Source organism: Abramis brama (assembly GCF_963993115.1).
Source record: "Abramis brama genome assembly, chromosome: 13".
Classification (NCBI taxonomy): Eukaryota; Metazoa; Chordata; class Actinopteri; order Cypriniformes; family Leuciscidae; genus Abramis; species Abramis brama.
Genome location: NC_139975.1, coordinates 7,358,816 through 7,374,710, shown reverse-complemented (window position 1 = coordinate 7,374,710; position 15,895 = coordinate 7,358,816). Strand labels below are relative to the sequence as shown.

The window sequence follows — 15,895 nt, the reverse complement described above, 5'->3', positions numbered from 1 at the left end:
GCTGATTAAAAAAATTCTTTATTATTATTACATTAAAGTCATTAATTACTGAACACGAGCAACCAAGAAATCACGCAGAGCATGCATCTCCTGTTAATAACTACTGCTAGTAATCAGTGGTTTCCACTGGTTCCGCATTTAATGATTGAGGTAGGCTGAACATGAGGGTGGTGTTGTAAAGTTTTCTTTCATCGACTCACAGAGCCGGACAGTAACGGAGTACATTTACTTGAGTACAGTACTTAAGTACAATTTTGAGGGATCTGTACTTTACTCGAGTATCATTTTTGGGGAGTACTCATGACTTTACTCAAGTACATTTGAGAGGCAAATATTGTACTCTTTACTCCACTACATTTCTATCCATAACCGTGAGTACCCGTTATTTCTTCTAAAAAAAAAAAAAAAAAAAAGGAAAAAAAAAAAATCTCGGAAACCCTCAATTTGTTGGTTCCATCTCAAATGTGATTGGATTGTGCAGGCGCCACTGATTGGGACAGCCTATCAGCAATCACCTTCAGCTTTCCGCCAAAGTCAACTCCATGGCCAGATTTAGATAAGAGACGAAACCATGGACGAAACAATGGATGAAGACGCAGCAGGTCCATCCCGGGAATGTGCCAACCAGTGGCCCCACCTCGCCAGACTATTTAAATTTTCTGAACAAGTTAATGATAGTTTTCGCTTCAAGTGTTTGCTGTGTTTACCAATGTAAGCACTGTGGCAGTAGTAATGCAATATTTAAAAAATGTACTCTTGTACTCTTGATCCTCAAGTACTTTTAAAAACAAGTACTTTAGTACTTTTACTTAAGTAGACATCTGACTGTAGTACTTTTACTTGTACTTGAGTAAAATTTAGCAAGGGGTATCTGTACATTTACTCAAGTAATGAAGCTGTGTACACTGTCCGCCTCTGTCGACGCAAGACCAGGAGACGTTGGGATAAGCAGAAGTGATTTATTGGGATCTTTGCTGTGTGTCGTCTGTAGTGTTCTTCCAAGTCTAACTCAAGACAGTTGCCTTGCAAATTTATAGACATTTAGGGGGAGGGATTTACATTGAGGTTGAACAAAGCATGCAAATTAAGTATACAGGTTAAGGAACCCGCCTGACTCCAGCGTGTTACCAGTCTCAATCCAATCAGCATAACCATTCAAACGCATATGTGCTAATCCAATCAGCCCAACGATTCAACGTCTGGGCTGTGGCTCTGAGTGAAACTGGGACTCCAAGAGCCATTAAAGACAATAAGGAGAAAACAGGAATTGCATCTTTGCTGAGCAGAATCATTATCTCAACCTTAAACGTTAAATACAATATTCTTTACCGTGATGTTATGTATGGAAGCATATTTGAAATAGATTTAAAATTTGTAACCCTTCAGTGGGTTCGCTGTTCAGTTGGTCTTCCGGGAAAGTGGCAGACAGCGCACCCCTAAAATTCCTAATCTGACCCTCTTCTGGAACTGGATAGGCTTAATTTGGTGGCTCCTGGATGGGGTCCATGTGTATCTCTCCGTCCTGCTGTTTCAGGTGCTGGATGATCTTTCTGGAGAGGTGATAAGGGTCACCTGTGTGCTCATCTGAAAAACAGATGTATCAAATCAGTATTACGGACACTGGGCCGAACTATAGGAGAATGTTACAAGAATAACATCCAAATAAGCTTTTAAAACTCTAAAAGATTGTATTTTGAACATTTCCAGGACAAGACAATTTCTTAGGCCTGGTTTCACAGACAGGGCTTAGATTAGGCTTTAGTTCAATTAGGGCATTTAAACGTGCCTTAGAAAAATCATTACTGGTGTGGATCTTGAGACAAAACAATGGCAGTGACCTATTTTAAAATATGTCTGTGTAAGTTGCTTTCAGTTAAAACAGCTCAAACATCAATTTTAGTCTGAGACTAGGCTTAAGTGTTGTCTGTGAAACCGGGCATTAAAGGCCTTGCTTGTTTTATTGATCTGAATGGAATTGCTCACCGTTGAGCAGGATGAGCCGGTAACGGTTCCGGCACTCTAGAGAATTTTCCAGAATTTGGCTGAGGGTTCTGCAGAACAGCAAGACCTGCTGTTTTCGTTCTCTCTCTCCAAACCCTGCGCTGCTCTCCTGGGACATCAGATACAGCGTCCGCAGCGGTGTGGCATATTCCAGAACACAGCTATAAGTCTAGGAATAGAAACACAGAGAGAAGGTAGGAACTTGCATTTACGTTCAGTGCCAGTACAGCTTTTAACCATAAGGAGATGCTGTTTTGACAGCTGAATGTTGTGTTGCCCTGCATCCCAATTTGCAAATTATCTATCATACTATCTATGCTATTTAAGTGCAGTTCATTGAAAACGTGTGACAGTAATACCTGAATGGTATATACTATTTATGGTAGATTTTCTAAGTATCTTAAAGTCTGCGTGAACCGGAAGTTGCAAACGACTTTTCTCCAGTGTTGTGACGTATATTTCCCAGTGAAACGGAATATTGAACAGAGGGCAGGGTTTTACTCTAGCGCTCCTCCTCTCCATCTCTTGCTCATAACAGACTAACGGTTTGAGGGGAGTGGTTAAGCGTTTCCCAAACCAAGCCATCAAACCTACGTCATCAGAGAAGGAACGCCATTCCAGACCGGAAGTAACTTTTCAGACTTAGATTAAAGATTACGACGGCAAACAATTTTTTTTATGTGTATTAACTTGCACAGATTAATTTTTCACCACACGACTAGTAATATGCGCTAACAAAGTAAATAGGGTCAATTTTGATTTCAGTTGGACTTTAATGTGTGCATGCATACTACACTATTAGAAGAGAAGGTTCTATAGAGGTTCCCATCATCATTTTATGGATTTAGTTTTAATTAATTAATTAAGTTCCACTGGGCCATTGAGGGCCATTGTGGGCCATTGTTTCAATGGGCCATTGAAAGTGAATGGGAGAGACCAATGCAACCAATGAATGGAACAACAAAATAGGTAAAAACATTTTTTAAAGCTTAGAATCTCAGCTTTTTAATGCATCTAATCACTTTGATCAACTCCTAACGAGTGCTGAGTTATCACTCTAAAACGGAGTGTACACCCCGCAGGCGCTACCTAGCTGCGAAATAAATAATCATAATATTTTTCAAAACTATTACCTTGATCAACTTAAAAATAGGTGTCATTTGAAAGCTTAAGAGTCTGAAATTTACAATGAATGTAGCCAATTTGATAAACTCCTAAGTAGTGCTGAATTATTTGCTGATAAATAGAAAAAAAAATCATAATTTATAAACTACTTTTTTGTATTACATTCAGCAATATGTCAAATACATCATACAGCTCAGATAGTCCTGTGTCATAAGTCATTTGAAAGGTCTCAATGAGTAGAATACAACAAACATAATTTTTCAGGCTTTTTACTAAACTTGAGCAAGGTTTTTGTAAAAGAAGCCCTTCAAGAGACCCATGTGTAAACCATATATGGATGCTGAATTTTAGACACATTTCCGCTCGTAACTTCATAAAACATACATCGATCATGAAAAATGGCACATCGTTATTTACAGCAGGAGCTCACGATTAAAAAGAGCCCAAACTCAATATATCCTGAGTAAAACGTAGCATAATCCATCACTCAGATCTAAAGATATTCCTAATGGAGTTGTAACACACAAACCCCAACAGGCGCACACAGAGTCTTGAATATAGATGTAGCCTAGCACTTATGTCGCGTTTTAACTCATAACTCATAACTCAATGAAGCATGCATAAATTGTGGAAAATGGCACATCATTATTTACATGAGATTGTTAAGATTAAAAAGAGCCCAAACTCACCATAATCCATCACTCAGATCTAAAGATATTCCTCATGGACTTCTAACACATGTCTCTCCCATTCACTTTCAAAGGCCAATTGAAACAATGGCCCTCAATGGCCCAGTGGAACACCACAAGTGTAACTCCGTGCCATTTTGTACAAAATAAAAGTTTTTCAAAACAAAATTCCAGGTGAAAAATTAAAGTAGACTAGTGTGATCAACAGTGCCAATTTTCTTCAGATTTTATTTTATTTTTCCAAAATTATTCAAAAATAATGTTTTTTTTACTCAAAAAGTGAGATGCCTACTCTCAAATAAATGAGGCCTACAATTAATCAGATGCAAATAGAAATATAAAACCAGTCCTAATTGGAAGAGAACAAGTGGACAAAAAGATTGAATCCAATATTGGGTGATAATATAGCATAACAAGTGATTTATAAGCTATTTTTTATAGTCCGGTCATTTTTGACCGGGAATACCACGGGGGAAATTGGGTTGTGAACACCACACAAGGGTTAAGCATATTTTCAATTCGCAATTTCAATTTGCGCAATTTAAAGGGTAATGGAAACGCGGCTACTGTTTATATTTGAAATCAACCCAAACCAACACGCCCCTTGCTCTTCCCCCAAAATGCACAAACACACAATGCAAGAGTGGATGTCTCTTTAGCTGAAGCGAAGCAAAATAATGCTTTGTGAACAAATAAAGCGAAGGTAATAAACAAACGACAAGGAAGAACAAAAAAGGAACATACAGTACACAAGAGTATATACAAGCAAGAGTTAGTTGTTAGTTGCCAACAGCACACCAGCTCCAGACCAACAATGACACTCAAAACTGTCCTGTTACTACAGCTAACATTACAACAACACCATATCTTGGTTGTGTGAAACATAGCAAAACCGGCAGTGCAACCTCAAAATCAATGCAACCTTGTCGTCCGTTTTCAGGCTGTCCCACTTAAAGGAATAGTTCACTTTAAAATGAAAATTCTGTCATCATATACTCACCCTCATGTTGTTTCAAACCTGTATGAATTTCTTTCTTCTGCTGAACAAAGAGGAAGATATTTAGAAGAATGTCAGTAACCAGGCAGTTTCTGGGTCCCATTGACTTCCATAGTAGGAAAAAAATATACTATGGAAGTCAATGGGACCCAGAAACTGTCTGGTTACTGACATTCTTCTAAATATCTTCCTTTGTTTTCAGCAGAAGAAAGAAATTCATACAGGTTTGAAACAACATGAGGGTGAGTATATGATGACAGAATTTTCATTTTAAAGTGAACTATTCCTTTAAGCACGGGAAAGCTTTTCTAATGTTAACATGGGGTTAAAGCTCTGGCCTGATCATAACCCTTATTTCCAACAACCCATACCCTTATTTGATATTCTTTTGACCTTTTCTCTTTTGTAATGTTTCTCAGCCATGTCTCTTTCTACAGTCTTTCTTCAGTTCAAATCTCCCTCTTGCTCACTCTCTCTCCTCCCCCATCATGAGTGGACACACCCTCTACTGCTGATTGGCTACAAGTGTGTTGCGCTGCTTGGTTGGATCCACTTTCAACAGTGTTTCTCAAAAATTGCTTATTGCACCTTTAATGCTGGCATACTGCCATACCACATACTTAAAAGTATTTACTTTCTCAACAACAGAGAATTACAGACAATAAGCATATGCATTAGCATGCAACATAGCTCTTCTCTCAATCAAAGTAAAACACCATCTTATGCTAGCTCTTCATATCATATTTTTGCTTTTTCTGGAAAAAGTACAGGACTAATTCCAGTATCAAAGAACTAAAATGATCAGTAATTAGCATTATCCCACCTTATTGTTCTGGGTGATCTTGTAGATGCTGTTCTTGTAGATACGTTTCCGCACACCTGCTATGTCGAACTCCAGTTCTGGAAGGTTATCGTGGAAGACCACATTAGTGTCCTCCTCTTCAGGTGTGCTTGGGACCACAGCATTGAGTGGCAGAAGGATATGTAGACGTGAGGAGCTCAGTCTCGCCCCCGTGGAGGAATATTGGCTGATTTTGTTTTGTAAATCTGCAAGTGAAAGAACATAAAAGGGAAATGAAAAGGGAGCAGAATCTCTCAAATCAAGTGGTTTTACAGGTTGGAGCTCAGGGTCGTCGTTTATGCATTCTCAAGTCATTACATTTCCAAATGAAAGCATTAAGAGATCAGGGGCTGCCATGCTCCACAACCCAAAACACCACAGTTCACTCATATTCAATAATATCATGATGTACGCACATACTAAACTATAGCCTTGTTATGACCAAACGCAACACATCATGTTTGAATATGTGGGCATGTGAATAATATTTGAGAGCTATGGCAAATTGAAAGATTTTCAAAGTAAAATGAGCTCTGTTAGTCAAAACTCATCGTATGGCTTCAGTAGACTTGGAATATTGTGCAAGAGTCATATGGAGAAATTGTATTGTAGTTTTTGTCCTTTTTTGAGATTCTCAGGTAACTGGAACTTTGGATAATGTTCTGGCAAGGTTCTCTCAAAGTTGTGAACAAACATTTTTCCAAATAGAATATATTTTCATGCACACATCACGGTGCGTCATTACTGCTCTCTAGAGGCGTCAACAAGCAGTGGCTCACATGTGGACTGCAAATAAATGTACCTGGAAGGATCAATTTGAGGTAGCCGGTATAGAAAGACCAGGCTAAACCATGAGCCACATTCATCTTCTTCACTTCACAGATTTCTGAGATCTCCACTGGAGTAGGGCCCTGCAAACACAGAAATATAAGAGAACTAAAAATCAAACAGAGAGATCTGTTATTATTTCTTTAAATGATTTGTTATTATTATTTTATTTGACTTGCACTACTTTTAATCGTCCATAGTAAAGCTGCAGTACTAACACATAGTTGTTGTAATGGCAATAAATTATCATTGAAATTGAGTGAGATGCATAGAGACAGAACCTTAAGAATGACTAAAAATTACTAAAATTAATTTATACAACACTTTGATAGGCTAAGTGTGCATCCCGTTGGCTAACTAAAGTTTATAAAAACACTTTATGACTGTCTTCACGCCCACTTGAACTCTGTGGCCAAATACAGAAAAATATGTCATATGTCAAGTGCAAAGTCTGGGTATTGAGTCAGGCCCGTATACTTGTGAAATCTGGTGATGGCCAATGTCTTTATATGACAGAAATGGCAGTGCGCGTAGAATGCTAGTATGCTATTTGTCTCTGCTATCTGAATGTGATAAATGTCAACTTCTGGTGTTAAAGGCCAAAGAAAAAAGATGGCCACTTGAAAACTGTAAATAAGAATCGGCTTTGCCACATTTCATACTATTCCGTTGGCATCAAAGTAACTGAATCAGTTGAACAAATATATTGAATATCATAGCTACAAAAATAAGTTCTAAGAGCGTTTTGCTAACATTCCCATTAAGTTATAAAAACGTTTAAAGCGTCTTTTTTTGGTGAATGTTAGAGAAAACATTAAAGGGTCCGACTATGCTTTTTTATATATATATATATTTTCAACTTTCTTTAGTGTGTAATGTTGCTGTTTGAGCATGAAAAAGGTCTGCAAAGTTACAAAGCACAAAGTCACTCCAAAGGGAGTTATTCTCTATATCAGTGCGCAGGAAGAGGCCATGCCTCTCATGGAGTGCGCTCTAACCCCGAAAGGGCACTGCATGCCCTTTGATTCGTAAGCCAGCGTGATAGCGTCCACTATCCAACGCGACAGACTATGCTTAGAGACTGCTAGCCCTTTTGAGCGGCCGCCAAAACACACAAATAGCTGTTCTGATCGTTTGAATGACACGGAACGTTCCAGATAAGTTCTGAGTGCCCTGACAGGACAGAGCAGACTCACATCACTCTCTCCGTCCGGCGAAGGAAGGGCCGTTAAGGAGATAATCTGCGCTCTGAACGGAGTGGAGAGCACTTTGGGAACATAGCCATGCCTCGGTCTAAGGACGACCCTGGAGTCATTAGGTCCGAACTCAAGGCAAGAAGCATTGGTAGATAATGCTTGTAGGTCACCCACACGCTTGACTGACGCTATTGCCATAAGCAAAGCAGTCTTGAGCGAAAGCGACTTTAAGTCCTCAGACTGAAGTGGCTCAAATGGGGGGCCTTTCAGGGCCTCTAGTACCAGTGACAGGTCCCAACTAGGGACAGAGGGGGGCTGTGGAGGGTTCAACCTCCTAGCGTCCTTTAGAAATAGAAACAACTAGGTCATTCCTTCCCAGTGATTTACCAGCTACCGCAGCATGAAAAGCCGCTATGGCTGCCGTATACACTTTGAGCGTGGACGGGGTGCGTCCCGCGTCCAGCAGCTCTTGTAGGAAGGCGAGCACCGATGGTACCTCGCATGACTGTGGGTCTAGCTCCCGTGCTGTGCATCAGCTAGAAAACGTAGCCCATTTCTGGGCATATAGGCGCCTGGTCGACGGCGCTCTGGCCTCAGTTAAGGTTCTCAACACCCTGTTGGAAAGGTCCCCTGATATCTGTTCAGTGGCCATGCATGCAGGGCCCACAAATCTGGACGAGGGTGCCAAAACATGCCGTTCGCCTGAGAGAGGAGGTCCCTCCTCAGCGGAATCGGCCGGGGGGCTGAGGCCGCCATCTGAATCAGCCTGCGGTATCATAGACACCGGCGGAAAAGTATAGAGCGGGCGTTCTGGCCATACGTGGGTGAACGCATCCTTGCTCTTCGTGAAGTACACTGGACACTGAGCGTTGTCTTCTGAGGCGAAGAGGTCGACCTCTGCCCTGCTGAAGACGCTCCACAGCTGCTGAACCGTCTATGGGTGAAGAGACCACTCCCCTGGGAGTACTTTGTCTCTGGACAGCATGTCCGCGCCCTGGTTCAGGATGCGTGGTACGTGAGCTGCCCTGAGCGAGTGCAGGTTGCGCTGGGCCCAAAGGATGATGCTCTCTGCCAACGCGTGCAGGTTTCTGGACCTGACCCCGCCCTGGCGATTCAAGTACGACACCACAGGTCTGTTGTCCGTACGGACCAGCACGTGGTGGATCTGTGGGTATGGGAGAAAGGCTTCCAGCGCTAGAGCGAGAGCGACTGCCTTCATCTCCAAACAGTTTATGTGAAGGCTCCTTTCCGAGTCTGACCAAAGACCGGATGTTGGCCTGCCCTCGAAGAGAGCCCCCCTACCCAGGTTGGAGGCATCTGTCGAGATGGTCTGTCTGACTGACACGATATCCAGACTCAAGCCGGACCGAAACAATTCGGCCCTTTTCCAGGGAGCCAGAGCTCTGACACAGCTGAGACTCGCTCTAATTCGTAAATGGCCAGATCGCCATGCATGAGTGTTGCAGTGGGCGCATGCGTAGCAAACCATCATGCCCAGCATCTTCTGGAACCTCTTGAGAGGTGTCAACGCGCCCACGCTGAAAGAGGTGGCCAGGCGTTGTATAGAGAGTGCGCTCGCTGACGTCAGGCACGCTTTCATGTCCAAAGAGTCCAACCTTATGCCCAGGAAGGAAATTCTCTGTCTGGGCAATAGTTCGCTCTTGGCAGCGTTGATCCTGAGGCCCAAAGAGTCTAGGTGACTGAAAAGCCAGGATCTGTGAGTTAATAATAACTCCTCCGATTGCGCTATGACTAGCCAATCTTCTAGGTAATTCAACACGCGCACGCCCCGTTGTCTCAAAGGGGTAAGTGCCGCGTCCATACACTTCATAAATGTACGAGGATTTCATAAATCATCTCCGTCAGCACGAGCCAAAGGTGTCGCTCGAGTACCGTGAGGTTAGCCATCGCCCGCCCGATAGCCTGAGCCGTCGACTTAGTCGCCCTTTTCGAAGTTCTTCACCGCAGGACCAAGGAGGCCGGATGAAGTGATGGGGGTGTCGAGGAAGGCCGCCTTATCCGCGTCCTTCATCTCCGTCAGCACGAGCCAAAGGTGTCGCTCGAGTACCGTGAGGTTAGCCATCGCCCGCCCGATAGCCTGAGCTCCAAATCAGAGAAGACCCGCCGCGCACAAGGAGGGGCGTTGGTCGGCCTGTGTAAACAGGACAGGCGAGGGCGAGGACTCAGGAGGGCGAGGTGATGGAGAAGCACGCGGGGACTTGACTGGCGTGGGTTCTCTGTCAACCGCAGGCTCAGGCTCTCTCTGTGAGCGCCGTTTCTTCTTACGCGGCTCGAGCAAGAGAGGCGGAAGAGCAGACTCATTGTCGAAAGCCGCTAACCTCTGACGTAGCGAGGTTAGGTCCAGGAACTCACATTCAGGGCAGCCACCCTTGGTCAGCGCGGCCTCCGCGTGGTCGCGACCCAGGCAGGAGGAGCACTGGATATGACGATCCTCGGCGACGAGTGGGCCTCTACACAAGGCGCAGGTGGAGCGAGGCATTTGAAACAACGCCTCAATTTGCTCTTTTAGAGAAAAAACAAACGTGAACGCGACAGCGAAAACGCTTGTTGTGCGTTTAGAAAGGATATTTATAGCACGCCAGATGGCACTGCAAGACAGCGGGCAGAAGGCGGCGGAGCCGGCGTCCTCAGAACTGCAAGGCAGTGGCTCGTCCTGCTGATGGTGCTTTTCGACGTCGGCAAAGCTTTCTGTTCCGGAGTCCAGCGAAGAGAAGTGAAGTCCTCGCTGAAAGGAATTTGATCTGATTTCCTATGGCGAGTCATGGGCTAATATAGCCGTAAGCCACGCCCATCTTGGCGGGTTATGACGCGCGAGGGCGCAAAGCGTTCTGGTTGGCTGGAGCGCCCGCGCCGCCACGCCATAGGTTCATGCAGTTGCCGCAGCACAGCCAATGACCGCGTTCGCGTTCACTGTGCTAGCCGTGCAGCTGCACTGCGTTTTAAAAGTTAGCTTTCAATATTCTCGAGAAAAGCATTTTCCCATAGCGTATAGCAATAGGAGAGACCTCATTGAAAGTGAAATTGTAATTACTGCATAATATTTTTTTTTACTAGCAGAATAATACAGCATCACGATACACATAGTCTCACTTTTAGTTATGTCTTTTAACTATTATAGTATTTCGAAGGGCAAAAACATGAACTTTAACTAATGGCTTTAATTCTTCAAGTCAGCTGTCACTTTAGCGCGAGGCAAGTATATAGCATTAGCTCCTTAGCCTGAGCTAACTCCATCATGTCGAGCTAGGTGGGCGTGGTTTCAGCAACCAGCACCTCAGCTCCACCCACATCTCGCCCCATTTTCAGTAATCCGGGAGTGACGCATAGTGACATGCTGCCAAGATGGCGACGGCCGGCTCCGCCCACTTTAGGCTTCAAAATCGCTCTTCAGAAACCTACGGTTGACGTCATGGACACTACGTCCATATTTTTAACAGTCTATGGTTGAAACTCACAGTTAAGGGGCGTGATATTTCCGAATCACATTGGAAATGGTTGACCAATCACAGCACACTGGTCCAGCCATCCAATCAGAGCTCATTGCTCTTTTCAGAAGGAGGGGCTCCATAGAGACAGGAACTAAACAGAGCTTTACTGACATACTGGGAAGAGAGGTGCTGCAACAATGTGAAATGCCTGAAAAATATATATATATTTTTTTTTAATTCAAGCTTGAAAACCTATTCTAGTAGACCAAAGGGCATAATAGGTCTTCTTTAAAGTCCCCCTGCCCATTTGTCAATAATTTTATCCCTTTAAACTCATCTTTGATCACCCAAATTACATTTAAGGAATCTTCATGCCTTAAAATATCTTGAATGTAACTCTACACCCTTGCCTCATTTAGTATACGCGGTTCTATGAATATACAAATTAGCCCCGCCTCCACTCACTCACACCAGCTGTATAAATTAAAAAAATTGTGCTAATGTTTGATAACCTTAATAAAGACCAGATAACTTTGAATGGATACTGTGCATGGAATTTTTAATTAATCATAACTAACATTTATTCTTTCAGGAATAAAATGTATATGCTTTTGAAACCTAAATGTTCCCAAAATCTTTGGCAGAAGTCAGTGTGTGTCTGAATCATGGGGAAATGAAGCTCAAGATGTCTAAATATATAAATGCATGACTTTGAGCAACAAAGTGAAGTAATCAAGAAATCAGGATTTGATTTGACCAAGTAACAGAAGCGTTCTTTTTGTTGGTCGGATTCTCTGAAATTGGTCTGATATGATTATAGCATATTCAAAGGCATTGTCTGGAGTCTGTCTGGTTAGTGCTGTGCAGTAAATATTACCAATAAATATTATTGAACATCGATCAGAAGATGTTTAGAGGAGTCGATTAGGAGACGAGGTAAACTAAGTCAGGTGCGTAGGGGAAAAATCTACCACAATTCTCAGAAATATATTTTGATTTGGACATGGATATTATTCTCCTGGCATGGGATAAATCTTACCAGCACCCCCAGGCTGTTGAGCAGCAGGTAAACGGCACAGATGATGGCCATGGTGCTCCACTGTTTGTGAAAGGAAACGCCACCTAACATTAGCATCAGGAATACTGCACACATTCCCAGAATGACACGTATTTTAAAGCAGGCCAGGAAGATCTCATTTATTCTGTCGTGATACCTGGAAAAGAACACATTTTCCTGAAACAATACAAAAAACACTTTCATACCAGACTGAATCTTATTCCATTGGTTTCAAACCTTTGCCTTGAATGGAAGATCCACTCCTCTGCAAACAAACGCATACTGTGAATAAACGCTGCCACTGTGAGGCAAAAAGCGATCATTACTGCTCTCTCCATGAACCTGTCAGCGTCCAGCAGCCACACAAACACCAGTGCAAGAAGCCCCAGTCCAGCATCACACACCACCGGCAGCCTGCTGCGCGCTCTGGGGACGAGACCGTCCTCTCCAATCACACCAAACATCTGAACACATCACATTCACAGTTTAGACATATGTATGGCTTTCCCACTATTGTGACAATGTCCATAACACCCAGTAATTTTGCCCCAAAGTTAATGCACTTGTCTGCCAAAGAGATAACAGTGTCAGCGCAGAGCTCGAGATAAATATGAGACAATTATGAATTTATATATTTTTATAGTATGTCATTTTCAACAAGCTGCAATTTTGTTTTGTTTTAATATTTAGAACTTCACTTATAATTAAATAGAGTAAAGGTTATGCGTATTTGCAGTGCTTTCCTGGGAAGGGCTATGAGCTCGGAATTTGGCCCGAACCCAGAGTATTCCCCGCATCCCAAGTTGGAATATGAATAGTTAGAAGTGAGGAGATGGGGTGGTGGAGGAATGCTGGAAATGGGGTCTCTTATCTCGTTAATTGAGTTGATTAACTGAATGTGCTCCTCCAGTGTTTATTAGGTTAGTTATCTGAACGTGCTCCTTCTGAACTTTGTTAATAAAACATATCTAAAATGAAATTAGCCTTAGCAGGACAAAGGAGTAGGCCATTTTTTTCCAAACTTTGTTAAAAATGTCATTTCATCAGTGTGAATTCACCTCGCAGAACCAAACATTCCAGTCCAAACATTCCAATCAACCAATCAGATTTGAGGGACAAGTTTACTGTTTATGGGCCCTATTTTAACGATCTCCGCATGGTCTAAAGCGCACGGCGCAAGTGCACTTAGGGCGTGTCTGAATCCACTTTTGCTAGTTTAACGATGGGAAAATGGTCGGCGCACACAGTGCATGGTCTAAAAGGGTTGCCCATATTCTCTTAATGAGTAATGGGTGTGTTTTGGGCGTAACGTGCAATAAACCAATCAGAGCCTCATTCTCTTTAAAAGCCAGTTGCGCTCGCACCATGACGGATTCGCTATTTACATAGTGAAGCCGGAAAAACTGGACGCTTCTCTATTGAGGAAAAGGATCTGCTCGTGTGTGCGAGCAGACTATCTACAGGACAAAGTGTATGTGCGTTGTGGACCCGCCTATAGGCACACATTACTAACACACTCTTTAAATAATTTTTTTTTAAAAAACAGTATTGCGCCATTGGCATTGGCATCATATTTTCCCCCAATAAATATTCCTTATTTTTCCTTCTACTTTTTTTCTTTTGTGATAATACCCACCAACACATAGCCTAAAAAACACATGATTAGAACAATAACCAAAAAGTACATAGTTAGACACTTTTACATATGATTTAAGGGGGAAAAGACAAAAAACAATAAATAAATATTAATAAAAATTTAACATTCACATATTTATATCAAACTCTTATAATGACACATAATTCCTAATAGTTATTCAAGTAATATTATTTGAATATCAAATATTCAGTATTAAATAAGTAAATAAATAAAATAACAAGTAACTAGAAATAAAAGGGAGGGAGGTAAAAATTAATGTAGGCTAATATATATTCCTTTATTTTATGGAATATTCTTTGATTTTAGAGTTGCACATATCTTTTCAAAATGTATACATTTGCTCTTAATTTCATGTCCTCTCCATAGTGTATTTTAGAAACTAAATCTAACCACTCATTTAAAACTGGGGATTCTTGCTTTCTCCAAAAAATTATTGCATTAAAAGCTGTAATTCTCAGCATTCTAAATAAGTATACATCATCTTTATTAAGTAGCATAGGTCCTATACCCAAAACTATATTTTGTATCTTTATATAGGCTATTTAGTTTCTTAAAAAATTAAGCTACTTCTGTTCACTGAAGTACTTCTGTTCGCTAGAAGTTTACGGCAACTTATCCAACATCCTAAAGATAAATTATTATAATTAGAAGATATTTCTAGTGTTATAAAATATCGCATATTAATTTTCCAAGCAAAATGTATATTTTAGTCAGAATTATTGCGCTCCTATCTCGTTCAATATGAAGATTAGCAGCAAAATGGATACATTTGCATGACTTTCTAACATTTACAGATGAAGAATATAACTGTAAAATGTAAGTTCTGCACTGAGGGAGAAAAAAAACATGTCACAAACGCATAAAACAGCAAAAAATATAAATGCTGTTTGATGGTGGATCGATTTGATCCACGATCGACCTCTAGGGCTGCTTAAGAAACACGTGCACACGCAATTATCTAGACTAGATAAACCTGGATCAAATTAGTGGGATTGCGTGAACTTCAATTACCTTTTATGGAACCACTTTAGCCCCAACTTATTTGTTAGGCTCATTCAAGTCCGGTTTTGGAGTTTAATTCCCGCTTTTCTAAGCGTCTTTTATGGAACAACCCTCTGAATACACACCTGGAGACATTTGAATACAATATTAAAAGTAAAACTATACTGGGGAATTTAGCTTTGATATTTTCCCCTTCACTACAATAGTCGTGCATTCAAAATATAAGAAGATTATAAGACATTATAATACTTGTTCAAGCTTACCTTGAATTAGCTTTGATGGTGACCGGAGTTGTTTGTGCTCTCAGTCTCTCTCTCTCTCTCTTTCTCTTTATTGATTGGTACTGTCTTTTACTGTCACGACCACACCCAATTTCTTTTTCTGACAACATTCAGTTTCACATTTAGTAAATGAATAATGCCCTTCTCCAATCAACCTTGGAGTTTTCTATAGGTTCCATATGTGCTTATGGCACAAATCTCTACAAATCTACGAGTATTGAGGAGTATAGTATACAATATGAAATTGAGGAGTATAGTATACAATATAGAACATGCCTGTAAGAGTATATGTGCTCTATAAGTACATTCATGTATACGTATAGTGGGGTCCACATTGAAAATCAGGGACAAATCTATACAAACCTTCAAATGTTTTAGGATTTAATGTATGATGAAAAAAACATTATCCTATAGGCTATATAGGTAATTTAGGAATGAGTCACTGAATCATCATTGATCTGATTCATTCAAAAACACTGCTACATTTCAGCAACAACAAAAAAGACTGTCTTATGAGACACTGAATCATTCATTCAATCGATTCGTTGGAAAACGAAACAAGGAATAAAGCAAGTGATAACTAGCCTAAGTGTTTTGCATGTTGGAACGGTTCTGCTGTGTGTCACGGTTCACAGCTGTAGCTTATTCATTCCACGAAACCGGTACGATTTGGATTTACACATTTTTGGATTTTTTACTTATATGTATTACTTTTCTGAACACCCCACAACATTAATTACATATTTAACTTACAGAAAAACATATTTTCCCA

The 15,895-nt window shown here is 41.2% G+C and overlaps 1 protein-coding gene across 3 annotated transcripts; it reads right to left on the bottom strand.

Moving 5' to 3' along the window:
* Positions 1 to 15,236, bottom strand: LOC311095442 (stimulator of interferon genes protein-like). Of its 3 annotated transcripts, XM_084133942.1 has the most exons (8): positions 15,106 to 15,236; positions 14,852 to 14,967; positions 12,421 to 12,647; positions 12,166 to 12,340; positions 6,456 to 6,564; positions 5,636 to 5,859; positions 1,984 to 2,170; positions 1 to 1,584 (listed from the first exon to the last, which is right to left on the bottom strand). In XM_084133942.1, exons 3-8 carry the CDS (start codon positions 12,645 to 12,647, stop codon positions 1,478 to 1,480), a joined length of 1,029 nt encoding a protein of 342 aa, XP_083990068.1. In that variant the 5' UTR covers positions 14,852 to 14,967; positions 15,106 to 15,236; the 3' UTR covers positions 1 to 1,477. The 3 variants fall into 3 exon arrangements, with proteins under 3 accessions (XP_083990068.1, XP_083990070.1, XP_083990069.1); XM_084133944.1 differs by lacking the exon at positions 14,852 to 14,967 and having other exon boundaries at positions 15,106 to 15,181; XM_084133943.1 differs by lacking the exon at positions 15,106 to 15,236 and having other exon boundaries at positions 14,852 to 14,978.
* Positions 15,237 to 15,895: the final 659 nt, after the last annotated feature.